The sequence below is a fragment of the Cuculus canorus genome, chromosome 2 (genome assembly GCF_017976375.1).
Source record: "Cuculus canorus isolate bCucCan1 chromosome 2, bCucCan1.pri, whole genome shotgun sequence".
Lineage (NCBI taxonomy): Eukaryota > Metazoa > Chordata > Aves > Cuculiformes > Cuculidae > Cuculus > Cuculus canorus.
In genome coordinates, this window is record NC_071402.1 from 143,577,636 (window position 1) to 143,599,619 (window position 21,984).

A 21,984-nucleotide genomic window follows, 5' to 3' on the forward strand; every position below is an offset into this window, starting at 1 on the left:
TACTGAGGAGGTAGTATAGGAAAAAAGAAAGAATTTCTAAATCAGTTTTCGTTTTCACAAATTTTGTTAACATTATTATCATTATGAATACTGTCATTTTGTATGTCTGTCTCTCTCTAACAGTCATATGAAGTTTATAGGAAAGTTAAGCAGAAGCACTTGCAAATAAACTGTCAGCAGCAAGTCAGAGGAAAAAAAAGGTTTAATCTGTCCATTAACCTCACACACTGAAAGGTTCTGCCTGACTTTCCAGCAATACCCTGAAATCACGATGTCTTTTCTCCCCCCTAGTTCATCTGACATTCCTGAAGTGCACTATAGTTAGTCTGTCTTTGAAAACAACACTGAACTGCAGCAAAGAGACCTCTCAGTTTCCAGGCTAGTGACAGAGTTTGCAATGTTTAGCTCAAGTTGTATCTTATCCCGAGAATAGGGTACAAAATCTGATTAGTATTTTAAAAGCATGATAGACCTACTTGTACGGGTGAACTGACTTCAAACTCTCTCCTGTATTCAATTCCAAGTATTGATTTTAATCTCTAAAGTTAATACAGCTTCAGGTCCAATGATCTAAGTGTATATCTCTGTGCCTATATATGATGGTTATAATCAAAACCAGTGGAGTGCTTTAGCTAGTAGACCTTACATATCAAAGTCTGGGGATATAAGAAGGATGTTCTTACTGTAGACCCATACAGTAGCATTTATTTCAAATAATGAGTCACGGTATTTTAAAGCTGGAGTTTTTGTGACATGCAAGAAGATCGATCTATAATCTCATATTTTTAGATATATGGTTGACGACACTGCATACATTTACATGAACTGGAAGATAAGTGGTATTGTTTGACTTATACTCTGGTTTTAGACCACTAAATGTACTAAAAAATGTTCATTTAGAATATAAATAAAACAAGAGATTGTATGAACACAGCTTAGCTTTATTCATACAAATATGAAACTCTGAATGTGATGAAGGAAGAACTGAGCTACAGCTGTTTGTGGGTACAGGTCTATGTAGAGTCCACATATTCATTCATATCTGTAGATTTAAATGTGTAATATCAAGAATTAAATATATATCATATCAGAAACAAAAATGAAAGCAGCACATGAGCACATAGTGCAAGTTACTTTTCAAGATTGTCAAACTGCTTCTTTTTTGTCATTAGAGAAAAACATAAGACAGAAATCATTGTATATGAAGGAGTCAACCTCGTGTAAACAACCCTAATTTCTGAGTCACTTGGGCATTGCTTTACGCACAGTCTGATATAGTGACCATAAAATATACTTACTTGTGCTGGAAACTTGTATGCTTTCTTAAAGTTTGTGCTGTGGAAAAACAATGCACACATTGTGACAGGTAAATGCTTTGGCTTTTTTTTGTTATTAAAAACATAGGGAGTGGCTTGAATTAGCACTTCATTCAGATCATGTCCAACCAAAGTATTTGTTATTTGCATATAGGAGTTATTTGCATATTTGCAGATACTTTCCAAAAAAATAAATAAAACATGTCCCTAAAAAGCACTCAAGGACTCACTCTGGTCACAAACTGCTTAAGTAGCTGCTGGATTTTGGAAGCTCCATCAGATTAGAGATTTTCAAAGATGCTGTGTAGCCTGCAAGCAAGCAGTAATATCTGATTGACCGACTGTAAGGAGCTAATCCAGTCTAATGACTGTAGGATTTGTGCTGATTGCACAATACAATGTAAAGAGATAAAAACAGCAAACAGACCTGTATTCATCCCACATACCTTTGGTCAAGGTAAGACAGTACGCAAGAACTGGTGAAAGACAGGACCTCCAGAGGGGAATTCTGGTTTTAAATGTTCTAAATAACTCCTGGAGATCTTCAATTGCAATTCATAACCTGACCTTCCCCTCACCCAAGTCAGGACAGAATTTTTATCAGCCTCATGACCCCTGCAGCCTTGTCAGGTCTGTAGATCTTATGCCAAAGTACCAAGCACTGACCAGGAATATTATCACTAAAGTCCGTCCCATAATCTACACATTGCAAATGGACTTCTTAGCATCTTTACCTTGAAAGTGACAGCAATAACGTGCTGTACTATTTAAAGATACAGCAGAGTGCTCTTTGAAATTGTGACATAAAAGACATTACAATGATTGGGGCTTGAAGCCAGTTTGAACCAAGTGATGGATTCTCCAGAAAAAGAAGAAAAAATTTTACATAGGTGACAGCAATGAATGCATAATTTGGTACATTAAAGACTCTCGAGTGACAAATAAGCTTCTATTTACACATATGTATACATCTATATATGTATGTATATAAATATATATATTGTTCTTTGTAATTCTTACATTCATCTTCTTTGAATAGCTCTTTACATACAAGGAAACTATTTTTGATCAGCTGAATGCCAAAAACAATTACCTGGCATTCTGCCCTTGTGCATTAGGCCTGGCATCTCTCAATCAAGAAAATGAATTTTAATATCTGACAATTTAGCTAAGACATTATTCCATAAACATAGAAATATTTTAATATTAATCTTTCCTATTATTGCCAAATTAGAAGAAAGAAACATTTCACAGAGTGTCCAAGGATAAGTCTCACGCAGGGAGCTAAAACAATTGCAAGAAGCTATTCTCTGTATTTCTGTGGTTTGGAAATAGTGCCAAGTCGGAAGGAAAAGACATTCTCTGCATTTTCTAAAGCAAGATAAATACAGAAAAGAAATATAGATGAAAGATGGAACTGCTGTCTATGGCCTCTGCCAGATTCCTTGGCTTTTTGGCACAGCTATTGAAGCTGGCACACTTAGCCAGTAGCAATCTTTTCCATTAAAAGGAGCAGCATATATTTTGGTTTAACATACTTGTTTGTGCATTTTTAAGCTTCAAAAATGTCTATTTAAATTTTTTTTTAATGATTCCTTCTGCACAGTTGGCTGCAATTGCACTTATTTGAAGCGGCTCATTTATCACTAAAAGAGCTGCAGGGCACAGCCACTGTTAAACAGCTCCAACAAACCTACAGCTTAGCGGGACAAGCATCTTTTTATAAGAGTAAAAGGTGTTCCAAATGTGCCAAGAGGAGCTTTGTGCCAGCCTCTAGGTTTGCTATCCAAGCGTTACTAAATTAGAGATCTCCTGAAGCACAGACTTTGGGCAAAGATAAGCTGATCTCCCTTAGGCTGCTGTTTTTTCCTGTCTGGGATCAGCCAGATTTTAACCGAACACTTGTTACATATCATAAACTTCAGTAATGTGAAATTTTGAAAAATCATTTAAATTCTGAACCTTAACGTACACTGAAGCTGACAATTCATTATCTTTGGCTATGGTACAAAAGCAAAATGTTTTTACATGTAAGCACCCCTATTTTATGAATGGTGAAATTTTGCTTATTAAAAAGGTAGTCTTACTAGTTTCTGCTTTCTGGAGTTGAAACTGCAAGGAAAATGTACACACCTAGCAGTTGCTAACACAATAGAAATTGCAGTGGCATAACATTGTCAATTTTCATTAATCCTTCTGAAATGAAACAAAACATACCAGTATTTCACTTAGTTTATGGAATATCTCTCTCATATCTGAAATTTTAATATGTGATGTGATCAAGACATTTGTTGGTAAAGGGACTGGGCATACTTTCTGTAGCCAACAGAATTGCAGAAATTTTGCCATCTAGTGCCCTCTTTCTTCATGTCCAAGAACTGTAAAAACTAATTCATAACAAGCAACAGGCATCAGCTTGGAGTATGTGCCAAACATGCTGTACCTCCAGCCTGAACTGTGGAGCCTGAATAGAGCCGACCATGACAGTTAAAAAGTGAGTTCTTCTCAAATTAAAATAAATATATAAATGTAAAATATGCAAATACATACTATAGTGCCCCAATAATAATATTATTGTGTAGATACATGAAATACTTTATTAATTTATAAAGATCTTACCTTAAACTTTGCTTAACAATGTAAAACTACATTCTGTATTCAATGTTCTCACCAAAGGCCACACAAACAAAGAAACAACCCTACATGCAAATTGTCCTAAAAAAGTAGGAGCCCAGTGCTATTGCATTTAATTTTCTAGATTTCAGATATATATGGTTTGTGCCAAAAAGTCTTTTTTAGAATGTTTTCAGTAGAAATCACTGAAAATTGTCTTCCATATTTTATAATTCACACCTATTTATTTTACAAAGGTGGCCTTAGGGAAGTCTTTTCACGTAAAAAAAATTAGACAAAACTTATTGTATGATAAGAAGACAGGAAGAAAACTGATGGATTAATTAAAAAATATATATATTCAGACATAAGAATACATGAATCAAGTCTCACTCTTAGGAGCATGAGTCTCTGCTTTGCCTGCCTTAATGTACCAAGCACTTGAAATCAGGCTTTCAGCATCCCTAGTGTCATTCCTATAAGCTACAACAATTGATATTCTGGAAGGCATATGTTAATAATTTGTAATATTGACAAAACAGAGTATTTCCACATTGTGAAAATAGAATCATAGAATCATTAATGTTGGAAAAGACCTCTCAAATTATCAAGTCCAACCATCAGCTTGACACCACAATCCCTACTAAACCATGACCCAAAGTGCCACATCTACATGTTTTTTGAACACTTCCAGTGAAGGACTCTCTACCACTTCCCTGGGTAGCCTGTTCTGATGCTTCATCACTCTTTCAGAAAAGAAATTTTTCCTAATATCCAATCTAAACTTCCCCTGGCACAACTTGAGGCCACTTCCTCTCATCCTATTGCTAGTTACTTGGGAGAATAGACCAGCACCCACCCCGCTACCACCTCCTTTCTGGTAGCTGTGGAAAGCGATCTGGTCTTCTCTGAGCCCCTTCTTCTCCAGAATAAACGGCACCAGTTCCCTCAGTCGCTCCTCATAAGACTTGTGCTCCAGACTCTTCAACAGTTTTGTTGCCCTTCTGTGGACACGCTTCAGAACCTCAATGTCCTTCTTAACTGAGGGGCCCAAAACTGAACACAGGATTCAAGATACAGCCTCACCAGCGCAGAGTACAGGGGAACAATCACTTCCCTAGTCCTGCTGGCCACACCATTTCTGATACAAGTCAGGATGCTGTTGGCCTTCTTGGCCACCTGGACATACTGCTACCTCATGTTCAGCTGGCTGCCGGACCAGCATGCTCATTTATGTTTTACTTAGGATAAACTGCAGCTATGGAATTAGCAGTAATCGTATCTTGGTTTGCTTGAACTATTAAATATGTTCAATACAAATATTTTATTTTTCTACCATTCCATTCTTATCTGTTTGTTCACCACCATCTTGTTGTGTGCTACATTTAAATTGAAAGTTTTCTGGGGTTGTCTTCTTCTTATGTCTGTATACGTTGCTGCCCAGTCAAAGTGAGGTCTTTATCTGCAATCAATGGCTTTAAGCATCATTACAGTAAACAGAAATAAATTAATAAATAGAAAAAAACAATACCTTGTACAATTCCATTATTTAATTAGCTCAATGCACAAAATTCAAGTCAAAGCATCAAAAGACCCTCATATGAGATACTGGAAATCACCTCACTAGAAAGATTTCCCTAAATGTTTTAGAATATTAATGTATCATTGATCAGGTGCTTACAAATGTAGAATTTCATTGGCAGGCACCACAGGCAATTTTTAGCTTCATACTTTACAATCAAAGCTACTGGTATAATTTTCATAGATCTTAATCTAGTTGTGTCTATGTATTTCAAAAGTATTTGCCACTTTCTCAGCTAGTGAATTCCTTCAGTTTTCTAATGAATCATATCTCTGCCAGACCTAGAGACTTCCATTGTGAAAAGAAATTATTTTGTTTCAAAGGCATTACAAGAAGAGTTAGTGTATTGGTCTCCTAAAATTTTCCTCTCTAAAATGATAAAATGCTTGATTTTGTGTCTGCTTTTAAATTTTTAATTATTCTTACAAAAATGAGAGCTAACTCATCTGACACAACAATTCAAATGTGATTTAATCTCCTGTAAAAAAAAATCAACTTACATGACAAGGTCTAAGTTTACTAGTGATTTACATAAAAAATATTACCTAATTTTCACTCCTGTGCATGAAGGCCAACATGCGACGGTCTAACTTGGAGAATACTTTCCAAAAAGACATGGAAATCAAAGTAGAAAATTGGCTGAATATGACCTTTGAGGGCAATACTGTGGCCAACACAAAAAATTAAAATCTCTGATGTTCAAACTGAGCTTATATAGAAAGAGGGAAGTTATGTAATCTGTTTTAAGTATTCATACGGATAATACTAGAATAATGAACTCTGTTCTGAAGTATATTGAAATTCAGTCCAAAAGGGAAGTTAAAAACACGAGACTTTCAGAACTGACACACAAATATAATTAAAGAATTAAAAAGATAAAGAATCCATCACAGATTACACTTGCTAACCTAATTAAAAAGATGAGAATACGACAAGTAATTTCATCTTACTCAGTAAGAATGTATCTGAGAACAGAAGTTATGTAGGGCTTCTCAGTATACTAAACAATAGTATCATACATGCACTTGCATAAGTTAAAGCTAGACAAAACTTAGGCTACAAATAAGGTGCAAATGCTTTTATGGGAAAGCTATTTAACTACTGGAATAAGTTGTGATGGCTCTAGTGGATTTTCCATCACTGGAATTTTTTCAAGTAAAGAGTCAGTGTTTTTTCTAAAATGATATACTCTATTCCAAACAGAAACAAATTGAAGTAATGTCTCTTGTTTGTTACAGCTATCTCCAGTCTTGAATTCAGGTTGATGCCTGTTCCTTAGTCTGAAAATTTCCCCTGTATTCTAATGTCCCACATGTCATTACTGAGTCTTTGAAAATACAAATCTCTTTCCAGCCACAAACCATGAATTTTTACTTCGGAAAGAAGAATATTTTCTAGTGTCTGGTAGAAAGAAAGCATTGATTCATCTGTTCACAGGTCATAACCATTGTTCTGCTCTCAGTTATAAGAACTGTGAGTACGGACTGGAACATAAAAGAAAAACTTCATAAAACTGCATTTCTAAACTTCCTCCAAAATTCACCCTATTTGTCTACTCAGAATTTCATATGGCAGCGGGACATACACCAGTATTTTGAACCTTTTTTGTCACATAGCCTTGCTTGAGAAAACTGAATGTATATTGGGTGCAGCCATGAATAGGTGAAAACTTTGAACGCTGGTTTTCTTTCACAACTGTGTGTATATACTTGTTTTGTGATTAACTGTTTGCAGTAGTGGCAAAATGTGAAATATGAGAATCTGGCTGAAATTACTTTCCCTATATATTTTTATTCCTGGTTTCTTGGACAGAAACATGTATACACATTTTGCGTAGTGAATGGTCAGAAAGTCTGATGGTCTGAGAAAGTCTCTGACCAGCTGTTTAAGCACTCCACAACTGTGTCATTCATGCAGAGTAAATGTTTCCCTGAAGCATCAGACTTCCTTCGCATGCAAACATAGCACATGAACATGTGCAGAAGAACACCTGGAATTAGGCATGTACTGCAACCTAGTCAGAACTATAGTAGCTATGACGTTAATCCAACTGGGCATGATTACTGAAACACCAGCTATCTGGTAAAAGGATGAAAAAATATCAGAGGAACCCAAACAAATTTTCCAGAAGTAGAAATATGGTTTGTCCTGGAAAAAGCTGCACATACCAATCCCTACATAAATAAAAAGTATGCTCTCAGTCAGCTGTTTACTGGAGAGGATAGAACAGTGACAATATCCAGACATTCTGTCATCACTGAGAAGCGTGGTGCAAAGATACGCAGTAGCCCAGACACAGTGCTGCAACTACCATCTCAACCTGTGCCAGGCAGACCAACTGAACAGATCAGGCAAGATTCAGCACTGTAGTGACTCAGCAACTAAAGCTCAGCAACTTGAGCAACTAAATCTCCTCCACCCAATCTCCTTGCCATCTAAGAATGCCTCTTTAGCCTTTCTGAAACTCCAGTAACTGATTCTTGGTGGTAATCTCTACAATTTCAGCATAGAAGTCAAGTTCATTAGTGCTCGTGGACAGGCCGGCTGTGCCATGAGCTGTCATGGTGTACATGTCAATCTTCTTTTGGTTCTGTTCAGCTCTTGAAACACAGAACAAAAGCACTCTGGAGAAACTATCATAGGTCTAACAGAACATATTTTCTCAGAGTGACCACGACATTTTATTTATTATATGGATGTCTTCACATAAGAACCACTATGTCTCACTGATCTAATATATTCTCCAAAAAGGCCTGTTTGTTGCTTCACTTTTGTTTTGCCACTCAGGTATAACACAATATATAAATATAAGAAAGTGGTTGGAAATATCACAGCAGGATAATTGCCCTAATTAAAACTAGACTTTATTTAGGGTTAGAAACTCTAGATGACCATAGGTATTGTTCTGTTGTGGGTGTGAGGATTCCATTCCCTGAAATATAGGGGCAAAATCAAACTACACACTTTATTAAAAAAAGGATATGCCTATACTGCAGTCACCGTACTAAAATAAGGCAAATCATCTGACACTGGAGTCCATGCTGCCAAAGCTAAACAGGTAAGAAAGCTGAAGATAGCTCAAGTGAGCTAGTTCTGATGACTGCTCACTGAACTTTCATCACTTTATGGCCTAGGGAGATCAGATGACCAAGGTCTAGGTTTTTCACAGTTTATTAACACGGATCTCTGAGTCATGTTAACTTCAACACATACACTGGTATTGAATTCTCTCTGGCTATATTCTAGTTAAAAAGAAAATATGTTTTGAAATATGCTCTGATATTCTGATTTCCAATTGTTCATATGTTATCGTGGGTCCCGTTAGAATTATAGAATAGTTAGTGTTGGAAGGAGCCTTAAAGATAAATTTAGTTCCAACCTCCCTGCCATGGGCAGGGACATCTCACTAGCTCAGGCTGCCCAGGGCCCCATCCAACCTGGCCCTTGAACACCCTCCAGAGATGGGGCATCCACAACCTCCCTGGGCAACTTGTGCCAGTGTCTCACTACTCTCACAGTGAAGAAATTCTTCCTTATGTCTAGTCTAAATCTGCCCCTCTCCATTTTATACCCATTCCCCCTGGTCCTATCCCACAAGCCTTTACGAATATGCCCCTCTCCAGCTTTCCTGTAGGCCCCCTTCAGATACTGGAAAGTCATTGTAAGATCTCCTCTGGGCCTTCTCTTCTCCAGGCTGAACAAACCCAACTCTCTCAGCCTGTCCTTGTAGGGAAAGGTGCTCCTGCCCTGTGATCATCTTTGTAGCCCTCCTCTGGAAACCATTCCAACAGCTCCATATCCTTCTTACATTGAGGATTACAGGAACTGGACACAGTATTTCAGATGAGGTTCTCACAAGAGAGGAATAGAGGGCAGAATCACTTCCCTCGACCTGCTGGCCACACTTCTTTTGATGCAGCCCAGGATACGGTTGGCCTTCTGGGCCGCGGAGCGCCACATTGCCAGCTCATGTGGAGCTTCTCATCGACCAGCACCCACAAGTCCTTCTCTGCAGGGCTGCTCTTGGTTCTGCACCTACAATTTTTTTTTTGACACAGACTGGAATTCATGCATCCAGGTTTGGTCTTAATGTGTAATCAGTATGTGACCAGGCTTTGCACCTGTACGTAAGATCTGGGAACTGCTCCAGAGTCCTAATGTTTAGACTTGCCCGTTTTATTATTTGCCCTTATGTTAAGGATTTCTTAAAGACTTAAAGGAATAAAGCTTTAACGACAGCTCCATTTCTACTTATGTTAGAACAAAGTTTCCATAAAATGCTATTTTAAATACCTGGATATTTAAAACCGACAAAATATTATTTATGAATTACGTTTTTTGGTTTTAGATATAATTACGTTCATATTCTCAAATGAAATGTCTGCAGCATCTGTAATTTGACACTTCCATGAATGTTTACTTGAATGTAATGGGAAAACAATCACACAGAAAAGTTAAATATGTGCATGTAGCTTACCTACTTATTTGTAGCCTCTTAGCTCTAATTATGGGATGTGTTTAAAGAATTTCTTCAGCTGGATTGATTTCTTGCAATAATTAATATCTTCTGATTTTTAAAAGTATCCAACTTGTTTTCAAGGCTTTTTACAATTGTAAATAGTTACCTCCTCACTGTTATACATTTGCTGGGTGAACCTGGGACTTCAGATTCTACACTATACACACTCATTTCAGTAGGACATGATACCAAAAGATAGTTTCTTGAAGGACCTGGGCCAGACCTCTTCTTAAAGATTTCATTATTCAGTACAATTTGACTGTGCATTGGCTGACAGTCTTGGTAAAGACCTCATCAACCATATAATTAGTTGATTAGTTTATCTGGAAAACCACGCTCCACACAGACCTCCATTATTTTTGATTTTTAGAGGACTAGCAAGAACTACTCCTTCAGGCAAATTATTCTTCCAAGGATACTTCTTTTTTTTCACTGCCAGCAAGAAAAATGGGCAGAGAGGAAATCAATGTTTCTTTCCCAGCTAAGTTCACAAATCACCCTCCTGGTTCTGAAGAGATTCTAGTCTATGAAACCAAACAGCTTATGGCATGAATCAACAGGTGCCAGCTTTTTAAGGTTAGAAGTGACTCCACTGATATTCTGAATCACTTCAAAAAATCTTTCCCCCTTCCAAAATACTTTCCAAGGCTTTTGCTATGTGATACTTAGCAGGTATGAAGAATTATGCTAGGTCCTTCATGGCAATATGCAGTCACAGGTGTTTTTATCTTAACACTCTTTAACCTCTTGATGATGTTAGGTTGCATTGTAAAGATTCATTACAGAATCAGTTTTGTTTGCAGTCAGACTGCTTTCCCCCAAAAAAACTGAGTTCTTGAGAACTACAGAGGAGGATTAGTCAAGACTCATGGAATTCTGAAATACTTTAAGGTATGTGGGATAGCACTGCATCTCTTAGTCACATACATTTGTAGCCCTGACCTAAAATCAAGTTAATTTTCTGTTCACAGAATGAATATTTTATTTCTGACTGATACTGAGTATGAATATGAGTATTTTATTTTCTGAATGAATATTTCTGAATGAATATAATATTTCTAAATGAAATATGAATGAAAATTTCTGAATATAATATTTCTGAATGAATATTTCTGAATGAATATAATAAATATTTTATTTCTGAGTGATTCTGAGTGGAATTCAGACACTTGATCCTAACACATCTCCCTAAGTGTCTAAACAGAGTGATTAAAACTGTTCATCTGACAGTCTTTCTTTTGAGATAGCCATCTCACTAAGTACAGCCATGAAGGATTCTGCCACGTTAGACAGGGTGACTGTTTCTGGATAGTGAATGGGAAAGCCCATTATCACAACTATGGCTAATTTCCCTAATTGAATATACCCTGGGTATAGCTCAATAAAGTGAAGAAGCTGGAGAATATTCCTTAATTACCAAAAGATAGTGAAGAAGTGGTTTGCAAAGATCAGTCATTATTTTCCACACTTCCTATTTATCCTCATTAACCACAGAATCATTTGGATTGGAAGGTATCTCAGGAGGTTATTTAGTCCAACCTCCTGGTCAAAGCAAGGTCAACACTGGTCTGAGTCCAGATTCATGATGGATTTGTTAAGTTAGGACTCTAAATTCCCTTGGATGGAGATTCCACAGCCTCTTTGGGGAACTGCTCCAGTTCTTCATTACCCTTTCCTTATATCTAGATGGGACCCATCAGATTCAATTTATGACCATTGTCTGCTGTCCTCCTACTATGCACTTCAGTATAGTCCTGCCTTTGCCGCACTGACAAATTTGTCTTAGATGCCCAATAGGCTGCTATTAGGCACTGCTGCCCAAAAGCCTTCTTTCTCAAAAGCTGTTAAGCTCAGTTCCCTCACAATTCTAATGTGCTTCAGTCCCATCTGTTTTCAAGGCCCTGCACTGGACTTGGAGCCCAAACCAAACACGGTACTCTGATGTGATTTAGTAAATTGCTAAGTCACCACCTCTTGCGATTTTCATCAATCCTCTATAATATATATCCCTTAACATATTACAGTCCTTCCAGAATATTGTCAATATTGACACACAGCTTGCATATGATGCTGCCTATATTCAAAGCAATTCTGCAGATTGTTTTCTGTTAAGCTGTTGAGAATCTCTGTCATTTTTGCTTTCACATCGTCTTACCAACAAAAAAACATGTTCCTCTGAGCACTGACTTGATCTTTGGGAAGAGAAAGCCAGATCTGGTGAATAGCGTGGGAGTTCATGCACAGTGATATTGTTATTAGGTAAAAACTGCTTCACAGACAAAGCATTGTGGGCTGGTGCACACCAACATTTTCCAGTCGAGGTTAGGAAAATGTCTATATTTTAACAGGCATCCACTCATACTAAGTGAAGTAATCAAGCTGAGCCTTGTCTCACTGTGACAGGTTAAAACATGCTCTGTATCCATCTCTTTGTCTCTTCCCTCCTACTCTTCTTGTCTTAGTCTTGTTTTCTTTGTATTGGACCTTGTATATTATTCTGTGCTGTATAGTCAATATACTGCAACTGTTATGGGAAGATGTTAATTTCCAGCACTATTCCTTTGTATCACTCTATCTTCATGTGTCCCCAAATTCAGGTACACTAATTTCCTAGGTGACTTTGTGCATACTTGACAACTATCCATTAAGACAACCCAATTTCTTTTGCAAAAGTCACTTGCGAATGACAAAATGCTGATGCAGTATCACTACCAGCCTAGGTCAAAGTCAGATACTCTGGAGGTGAATGTCCACATCAGACTTTCACTCTCATCAACCATCTAGCTGTAGTATCTTTAGCAATGGAAATACCATTCCCTAATTCACTACTGAACGAAACACTTTTAGGATAGCGTTCACAAAATCTGAGATACACAGAACCATTCAAGAACTATTTCAAATGAAAGATTTCTCCTTTCAACCAAATCCTTTTAAGAATTTGAACTCCAAATAAGAAAAATCTTCCACCTCACCTTCACCGCTCCATTCTCATGCATGGTTATACAGTTGTTGGGATCCTCTGACAGCTGATATAAAGCCTGAGCCGTAGCTCTATGAACTGATGGATCATTTGACTTCAAGTAACGTACTAAAGAAGCTATAGCCTTGGTCTCTCCAAAGGTAACTCTATTCCTCCCCCATGTGCAACACTGGGAAATGGCCTCTGCTAAGTGACGTCTTAATTTGTCATTGTTCTGAAGAATATAAAAACATAATAAATTAAAGAAAACATAATAAACAAAAAATTTCATAGGAAAGCAGAATTGTATTAACAAACAGCTTTAAAGCATCTCAATTTAACTGCAGTACAATTAAAAACTGGATAGAGCCGTAAGGCATGGCGCCTTATTATTGTTTTTGCTAGAACTGCTGTGAATTTTTATGTTATTTTAAAGGTGCTTTTAGAATGACTGGAAATTAGATAAGATTAGTGTTAAAATGTAACATGTAGGCCTATCATTAAGATTCTCAGCATGGTTCAAATTTCCTGTTCTGTTGACCCTTTGTGCTTTTTTTCATACAGCAGCTGTGAAAAAAAGCAATATTCAGCCGCAATGACTATTAAAATGAAGCTCATCTTCCAAAGCAATTTTAGTAGCAGCCACAGAGTGTTTTAACGTCCAATATACATCTCACAGAGTAAGGATTCTACAGCTCTTTCTTGTAGCTGCTGCCAAATGTACTGCTCTTGACAGAAACTTTTAGATGGGTATGGCATAGACTGACACAGGAAATTCAGGTACTTAGCATTATGTGTTTAGATGTTACTTACCGTGTTTGTTAGTTTGGACAACAGAGGGACGACTCCATGTTCTGTTATAACAGCCAAATTTTCTTCATCTTTAGCTATACCTGTAATGGCTGCACATACACTTGTTAAAACTTCCTTATTCTTTGATTTTAGCAAATTGACTACCAGTTCCAAGCCACCAACAAAGGATCGAACCATTTCCCCAGCATCCTAAATGAGAATCAAAAGAAACATTATTTTAAAGTATTCAATCTGTATTCATATGCAAATGTTAAGTAAAGAGATTGGCATGACATACTTATTCAAAACTGCAGCTATTGCTGTATTGCCTTTACCAAGAAATATGTCTGATTTGGAACTCGAAGCTCTCTTGATTGACATATGAGAGTTACATTGTTTTACATACCAATATATAGACATAAATTCCATGCTTAAATAAAAGTATCAAGTGTCATTTTAGATACCACAGGGTATTCTTTACAGCCTCAAGCTGTCACTCCAGAAAGGTTGACAAGTTTCCCTTTATCTGTATCATATCTGCCAGGGGTGCCTCAACACACCTCCGGGCATCTAAAACAGCAATAGACACCTCTGTTTAGGTCTCTCATACTGTCTTCTATTTCCTACATTAAGTCTGATAATTAAGACAAGAAATGGCATTGTTATTTTTTTGTAGTGATGCAAATAAGTATTCAGATATATTTAAAAGGGGAGGTTGCACAAGTCATGACCAGCAAATTATGAGAAGAACCATGTTGCACCTCAGAGTATGAACAGTCAATGCACAATATGTCCCTAAAAGTATACTACACGACTCTGGCAAAATGTCTAAGTACGCACCTAGAAAGAAATAGAAAACTAAATAGCGTGCCTTATCTTGACTACAATACACAAGATCTGGTCCATTTTTTCTGTTTTGAAGATTTTATAGTAAAATTAGAAGAGACCTAGAGAAAAATGACAATAATCATCAATAATCAAAGGCAGGGAGCTGCTCTGTAGAAGGAATGACTAGGCAATTAGGACACTCAAGGATGTAAAAGAGAATGAGTGTTAAGAGTAGAAGTCTACAGAATCTTGTGTAGGATGATCTCTTCTAGAAGAACAGGGAGCATCAGATGAAATTAGCAAGTGGCATGTTCAGAATAAAAGTTCTTTTCAAATAAAGTATAGTTAAGATGTTTCAAGTTCTTGAAAGCAGGACTGCACTGGCTGTTAACAAGTTCACACGTTCAGAAAAATTAACTAGACAAATTCACAAAGAAAAAAAAGCCATTAAAGGTTATTCAATATAAAAGTATTCCTTCTGATTTAGAAAGTTTCTGAGAACATAGATTTCTTGAAGGTGGAAGTACCATTCTGGGAGAGGAACCATGGCTATATGTTGCCCTTTTATTCCACCTTTCCTTTGGCATCCCTTGTGACTAGTAAGAGAACAGAATACTGTGTCAGTGAAACTTTGGTCTGACACAGCACTGACTGTTTTCACACACACTCCTGTGTTTATTAGTCAACTCATATTATCAAGAACACACTTACATGTCAATGTGGAAAACAGAGAAAACCAGCAGTTTTGGCACTGTGAGACTGAACACACAGGTATGGGATTAATTTCATTCTCAAGCAAAGAGGAACTGGCAGTATCTGATAAAGTGACATACAGCATAGAGTACTTCATGTATCCTCAAAAACACATAGAATATAAAACTAAGTTTAGTTTATGCACAAATTCTTAACTGATTAAGTTACATAGTCACTGACTTAATGCTGTACACCAAGACTCATTGCACTCGGTTAAAGTGAGATGTTTCAATAAAAATGTATCTCTTTTTTTGGTAACATGTTCCATCATGTCAGATTACATTATTCTAGACAATGTCTTTTTAGTTTCTACTCGAGAGGGCCCATCAATTACTTTAGTTGAGTAGACGTCTATACTAATCATAGATATTTGGATTTTATCAGGACTTCTTTATACAATCTATAATCCAGCCTGATATTTTTTTGTTAGTTTATTCAACTTCAGCTGTGGATCTGGAAGAGAAGTGGTTCTCTTGAGTTCTTTGTCTGATGAGTAGAGAGACCAGCAAATGACTAATTCTGGCTAACATAAGATTCTGTAGAAAACATAAGATCTAAGGAAGGCAAATGAAGTACTGATTGTGAAAAAGATAGGTCAGAAACCACTGTGGACAAGAGCTTCATATGTTTTTTTAAAGTTCATCTAACTTTTATGGAACTAATTACTAAAATCATGACATTAGAAGCCAAAATTGCGCCCTTTGGCAAAGGGTGCTGAAAACAGGAACTGAAAATAGATCAGAGAAGATTTTTTGGGACATCATGTGTGGCACAACTGCAGGTGATGACAAGCTGTTACAAACTACTGGAAAGGAGAGTATAGGATTGACCAAATGGTCAGCAGTAGCTTGTAGAAAAATATTTAGCCTGTGCACCTCAGCAATGGTAAATGGGCTGGTATGGAAAGAAAAGCCTGCAAGTGGAACTTCTTTCAATTGCTTCCATTAACAGTTCAATAGCAGAATTTTGAATAAAAATTACCAGATGCTCCCCTGAAACCCTTTTGGACTGAAAGGTCATAGGACTTCATGAAAGTGCAAACATGGATAGTATGAACTTTTATAGGGTTAGGGAGTGACCTTGAGACCAAGGATGGTTTTGATTATATTTATTTCTTTTCGGGGGCTGATTTATGAACAGTGTAGGGTTCAGATGTATTGTGTTAGCTTTGCTGAGCAAATCCATCAAAATCCTTATGGATCTGGTAAATAAAAATTCCAGAATCATAGAATCATAGAATCATAGAATCACTAAGTTGGAAGGGACCCACTGGGTCATCGAGTCCAACCATTCCTAACGCTCCCTAAACCATGCACCTCAGCAGCTCATCCACCCATCCCTTAAACACCTCCAGGGAACGTGACTCAACCACCTCCCTGGGCAGCCTCTGCCAGTGCCCAATGACCCCTTCCGTGAAAAATTTTTTCCTCATGTCCAGCCTGAACCTCCCCTGGCGGAGCTTCAGGCCATTCCCCCTCGTCCTGTCCCCTGTCACTTGGGAGAAGAGGCCAGCTCCCTCCTCTCCACAACCTCCTTTCAGGTAGTTGTAGAGAGCAATAAGGTCTCCCCTTAGCCTCCTCTTCTCCAGGCTAAACAACCCCAGCTCTCTCAGCCGCTCCTCATAAGACTTGTTCTCTAGCCTCCTCACCAGCTTCATTGCTCTTCTCTGGACACACTCCAGAGCCTCAACATCCTTCTTGTGGTGAGGGGCCCAGAACTCAACACAGTACTCAAGGTGTGGTCTCACCAGTGCTGAGTACAGAGGGAGAATAACCTCCCTGGACCTGCTGGTCACACCGTTTCTGATACAAGCCAAGATGCCATTGGTCTTCTTGGCCACTTGGGCACATCGCTGGCTCATGTTCAGTCGGCTGACAATCAGCACCCCCAGGTCCTTCTCCTCTAGGCAGTTTTCTAGCCAGACTTCTCCTAGTCTGTAGCACTGCATAGGGTTGTTGTGCCCCAAGTGCAGGACCCAGCATTTGGCCTTATTAAACCTCATGCCATTGGTCTCAGCCCAGTGGTCCAGCCTGTTCAGGTCCCTTTGCAGAGCCTCCCTACCCTCGATCAGATCCACGCTTCCACCCAGCTTAGTATCATCTGCAAACTTGCTAAGGGTGCACACAATGCCTTCATTCAGGTCATAGATAAAGACATTGAACAGGGCTGGACCCAGTACCGAGCCCTGAGGAACCCCACTTGTATCTGGTCTCCAGCTGGAGTTAACTCCATTTACCACCACTGTCTCGGCCCAGCCATCCAGTCAGTTTTCAACCCAGGAAAGCGTGCGCCTGTCCAGGCCAGAGGCAGGCAGTTTTGTGTCAAAGGCTTTACTGAAGTCCAAGAAGACTACACCCACAGCCTTCCCGTCATCCAGCAGTTGAGTCACTTTGTCATAGAAGGCGATCAGGTTAGTTTGGCAAGACATGCCTTTCATGAACCCGTGTTGACCTGGGCCTGATCACCTGGTTCTCCTTGCATGTGTTTCATGATAGCACTCAAGATCACCTGTTCCATGACTTTCCCCAGCACTGAGGTCAGACTGACAGGCCTGTTAGTTCCCTGGATCCTCCCTGCAACCCTTCTTGTAGATGGGCACAACATCAGCCAGCCCCCGTCTAGTGGAAACTTCCCCAGTCATCCAGGACCGCTGGAAGATTATGGAAAGGGGTTGGAAAGCACATCTGCCAGCTCCTTCAATAACTCTTGGGTGGATCCCCATCCGGGCCCCATAGACTTGTGGGTGTCTAGCTGAGCAAGCAAGTCTCTAACCACCTCCTCTTGGAATCATGGGAGCCTCATTCTGATTCTCTAACTCTTGGGTTTGTACACAGGGCAAACAACTTCCCGTACTGTTAAAGCCTGAGGCAAAGAAGGCATTAAGTACCTCAGCCTTGTCCTCATCCCTTGTCACTGTTGTTCCTTCTGCACCCAATAGGGACTGAATATTCTCCCTAGTCCTCCTTTTCTTGTTAATGTATTTGTAGAAAGATTTTTTTATTATCTTTCACAGACTAGCCAGTTTGATTTCTAAGCTGGCCCTTAGCCCTCCTGATTTTTTCCTGCACGATCTCACTTCACTCCCTGTAGTCCACCCCAGACACCTGTCCCTCTTCCAAAGCTCATAGACATTCCTTTTCTTTGTGATGTCTCTCAAGATATCCCTACTCAACCAAGCTGGTTTTTTCCCCGCTGGCTCCTTTTTCGGAACATGGGGATGGCTTGCTTCCGAGCTGCTAGGATTTCATTTTTGCAGCCCTCGTGGGCTCCCTTGCCCTTAAGGACTGTCTCCCGTGGACTTTGCTAACCAGCCTTCTGAACAGTCCAAAGTCTGCCCTCTGGAAGTTTAATGTGACTGTTTTGCTAATACCCCTTCTTCATCTCACCTAAAACTGAACACCCTATCATCTCAATATGGCTTTGTCCCAGGCATCCTCCAATCATCACATCCCACGCAAGGCCTTCTCTGTTCACAAACAGCAGGTCCAGGAGGGCACCCTCCCTTGTTGGCTCACTCACCAGTTGTGTGAGGAAGTTGTCTTCCACAAACTCCAGGAACCTCCTAGACTGCTTCTTTTCTGCTGTATTGTACTTCCAGCAGACATCCGGAAGATTGAAGTCTCCCACGAGGACAAGAGGTAGCGATCTAGAAGACTATCCCCGCTGTTGTATAGAAGAGCTTCATCAGTTGCTTCTTCTTGGCTGAGTGTTCTGTAGCGACTCCCATCATAATAATCTGCCTTCTTGTGGGCTCCTCTGATTTATAACCCACAGGCACTCAGTCCTTTCCTCACCGTAGTTTATACCCCGCATGGCTGCACTCCAGTTATACGAGTCATCCCACCATGTTTCTGTGATGGCAACGACATCGTAGTCACACTTGCCCTACAACAGCTTCCAACTCCTCCTTCTTATTGCCCATGCTGCGTGCATTGGTGGTAAATGCAACTTCAGCTGGGCTGCGAACCTTCGGCCTTCATAAAGGGAATAGAGTTCATTCCCGATTGACTGGTCCTTGGAATAACTAAACTTCACAGTGCCAGTTTCATCCTTACTGTCCCAGGTATAATCGCCCCCACTTGCTCTGAGGTGATGTACTGGCGATCCTTTCCAGCACACCATCTCTCAGTCACTGGAGTCCCTTGCAGGCTCACTCCCACTAGCCTGGTCTTGTCCCCCTCCCCCTTCACATCTAGTTTAAGCTCTATTTAAGAGCATAAGCTAGATTTTTCTAAGGACTTTTACGTCCTGTGTCTAGGAGGTCGAGTGTGTCCCATCCCTAGTGAGAAAGGCTAGGGGTGCGTGGGTCACCTCATGATCAAAGAACCCAAAAGCCTTTCTCCTCATACCAGGCTTGGAGGCCAGGCATTAATCAACTGTTTATCTCTGACCTCCTGCTTCTCATTCCTTAGTACTGGATGGAACTAAACACTACTTGTGCCCCAGAGCCCTCCAACGTTCTCCCCAGAGTCCTGCAGTCTCTCTTGATGGCTTTCAGCTTTCTGCACTGTAAGTCATCATTGCCTATTTGAAAATACATACTAAAGGGTAATAATCTGTCTCCTTTACCAAGGAAGGAAGTTTTCTAGTACATCCTTCACTGATGCCCTCGGTAAGCAGCAGGACCTCCCTGTGGAGTGGGTCCGGTCTGCAGATGGGTCCCTCTGTTCCTTTTAGAAAGGAATCCCCTAAGACGATCACTCTCCCCTTCTTATTTACTGATGGATGTTTTTATGGTCATCTGAGGATGGTGCAGCCTAGGGAATGTTTCTAGGCTGTGGGAAGCCATCTTCTTCATCCGTAGGGATGGGTTCCACCTGCAGCGCTTCAGAAGATGCTGCAGTTCATCTTTTTAGTTCTGTGTCTAAATGCCAAAGAGATTCAGCTGTGATGTTTCCATCTCACAGAAAGCAAAAGCAGTGGGTAGGCTCTTCAGGAACAAACCATTTTCCACCACAGACAGTGCAGTTCTTGAGACTGGAAGGGAGAGTTTAAAGCAATGTAAGTGTGAGTGTCAAAACCAGAAGCCCAGCATGGTGGAAAAAAGGGTAGTATCCTAGAGCAAGCTTCATGCTGAAGTCCTCAAAACCCAGAATGAACAAATAACAGAGGTCCTTACAGAAATTAAAGACAGGATCTAATGTTCACGCAGAAGGAGGAAATACATGTTTGTGACTCAGAGAAGCAGCTGAAAGAAACAGGGAAGGAAGGGCAGTGCTCCACCACTTCTATTGCCATGCTGTAGCTGCATGTAAGGGAGGTGGATTAGAGCATGTTTCCCATGAATACACCAGCATAAAAGTTTCTCTATCATTGCTAATGTATACATATGACAATGTAAAAGTATCTAACAATCACTTGAATTAAAAAAATGTTCTTTATATCAGTGTTGATGTCTGGCTTAAAGTTTTAAAATTTGACCAAAGTGGGCTAAAGTGGGTTACAGAGCAAGATTTCTACACAGAAATTTCTCATTTATATATATTAGAAGGCTAGACAGCTAAATGAGCAGACACAGGAGAAGGAAAGAAAATGAGATATTTTACATTTACTTCAATTCCCTGAAACTTTCTACAGTAGTGTAGAAACTACCTTTTGTCCTAAATATTGGTTCAACAAATAAGAAAGACTTCTATTCAACAGGTAAACTCTACAGTAAAATGCCTAAGATTTGAAAGGGGCCCTGTCATTCATGAAATGGTTCTGCTTTTCTGCATGGTTCAGCTATGTATCATTATTATTCATGAATCTTGAAAGACGTTTCATGAAGAGATAAGATAAACTACATAACCATCTTAATTTTAAATTTTTCTACCTGTACACACTTTCTTTCTGGGTGATTATACCCTACTTGTTACATTTCTCTTCTGACAAGCTTATGCTTTCCATGTTTTGTAAAGGAGTACAGTCCAATTAAACTGATGGAATAATACATAATCCAGCAGTAAGTGAAAAAAAAGAAGTTTCAGTAATCATCTGCGAAACCGCTAAACACAAGGACAGAATCCTCTACCAGTGCTGAAAAGCAACGGAAAGCTACAGAAACCACATGTCAGGAAGTTTCCCAATGTGATTGGTGGGTGTAGCCTAGTGATCTGTGCCAGACAAAGAGAAAAAAAAACAACAAAAAAGCAAAGAAACAAGAATCTGAAGAACAATGAGCAGGACTAAAATGAGAGCTTTAAAATCCATTATGTTGCTTACAAGATCTCCTCTCCTCTTTTAAAAGAAATTTAAACAAATGCAATCTTTATGGTATTCCTTAGCAAAACCACATACTTGCTTTTGTACAGTAACCTTCTACTTTTTTTTTTTTTTTATTGGAAGATGTGCACCTATTATATACAATTGCTATACTTTAAAGATATTTAAAGAAGAAATTAAATGAAGTTGTGCCTGTAATTGTGAAGATCTGGATTAAATTCTTTTGATTATATATTGCTTGAGTATACATGTATTAATGATCAGATAGCTGCTCGCACTGTAAAATCTAAAATAATTTCTGTGATTTTAGTTTCTGAATCCTCTTGAGCATTTTCATTTATACTTATTTTTGTAACACAAGAGAAGAAAATATAATGTGGCTTTGGAAATCTTCTTTGCACTTTTTGTTTTCACATAG

At 39.0% G+C, this 21,984-nt stretch overlaps 1 protein-coding gene across 2 annotated transcripts in view; it reads right to left on the reverse strand.

The window, feature by feature from the left end:
* The window catches only part of ODAD2 (outer dynein arm docking complex subunit 2), a 103,635-nt gene that overhangs the window by 10,919 nt on the left and 70,732 nt on the right, over positions 1 to 21,984 (reverse strand). For both annotated transcript variants that reach the window (XM_054060614.1, XM_054060613.1), the window contains 2 exons: positions 13,803 to 13,991; positions 13,003 to 13,224 (listed from right to left, as the gene is read on the reverse strand). In XM_054060614.1, coding sequence (XP_053916589.1) covers positions 13,003 to 13,224; positions 13,803 to 13,991 — 411 coding nt within the window. The remainder of the gene's footprint in view (positions 1 to 13,002; positions 13,225 to 13,802; positions 13,992 to 21,984) is intronic.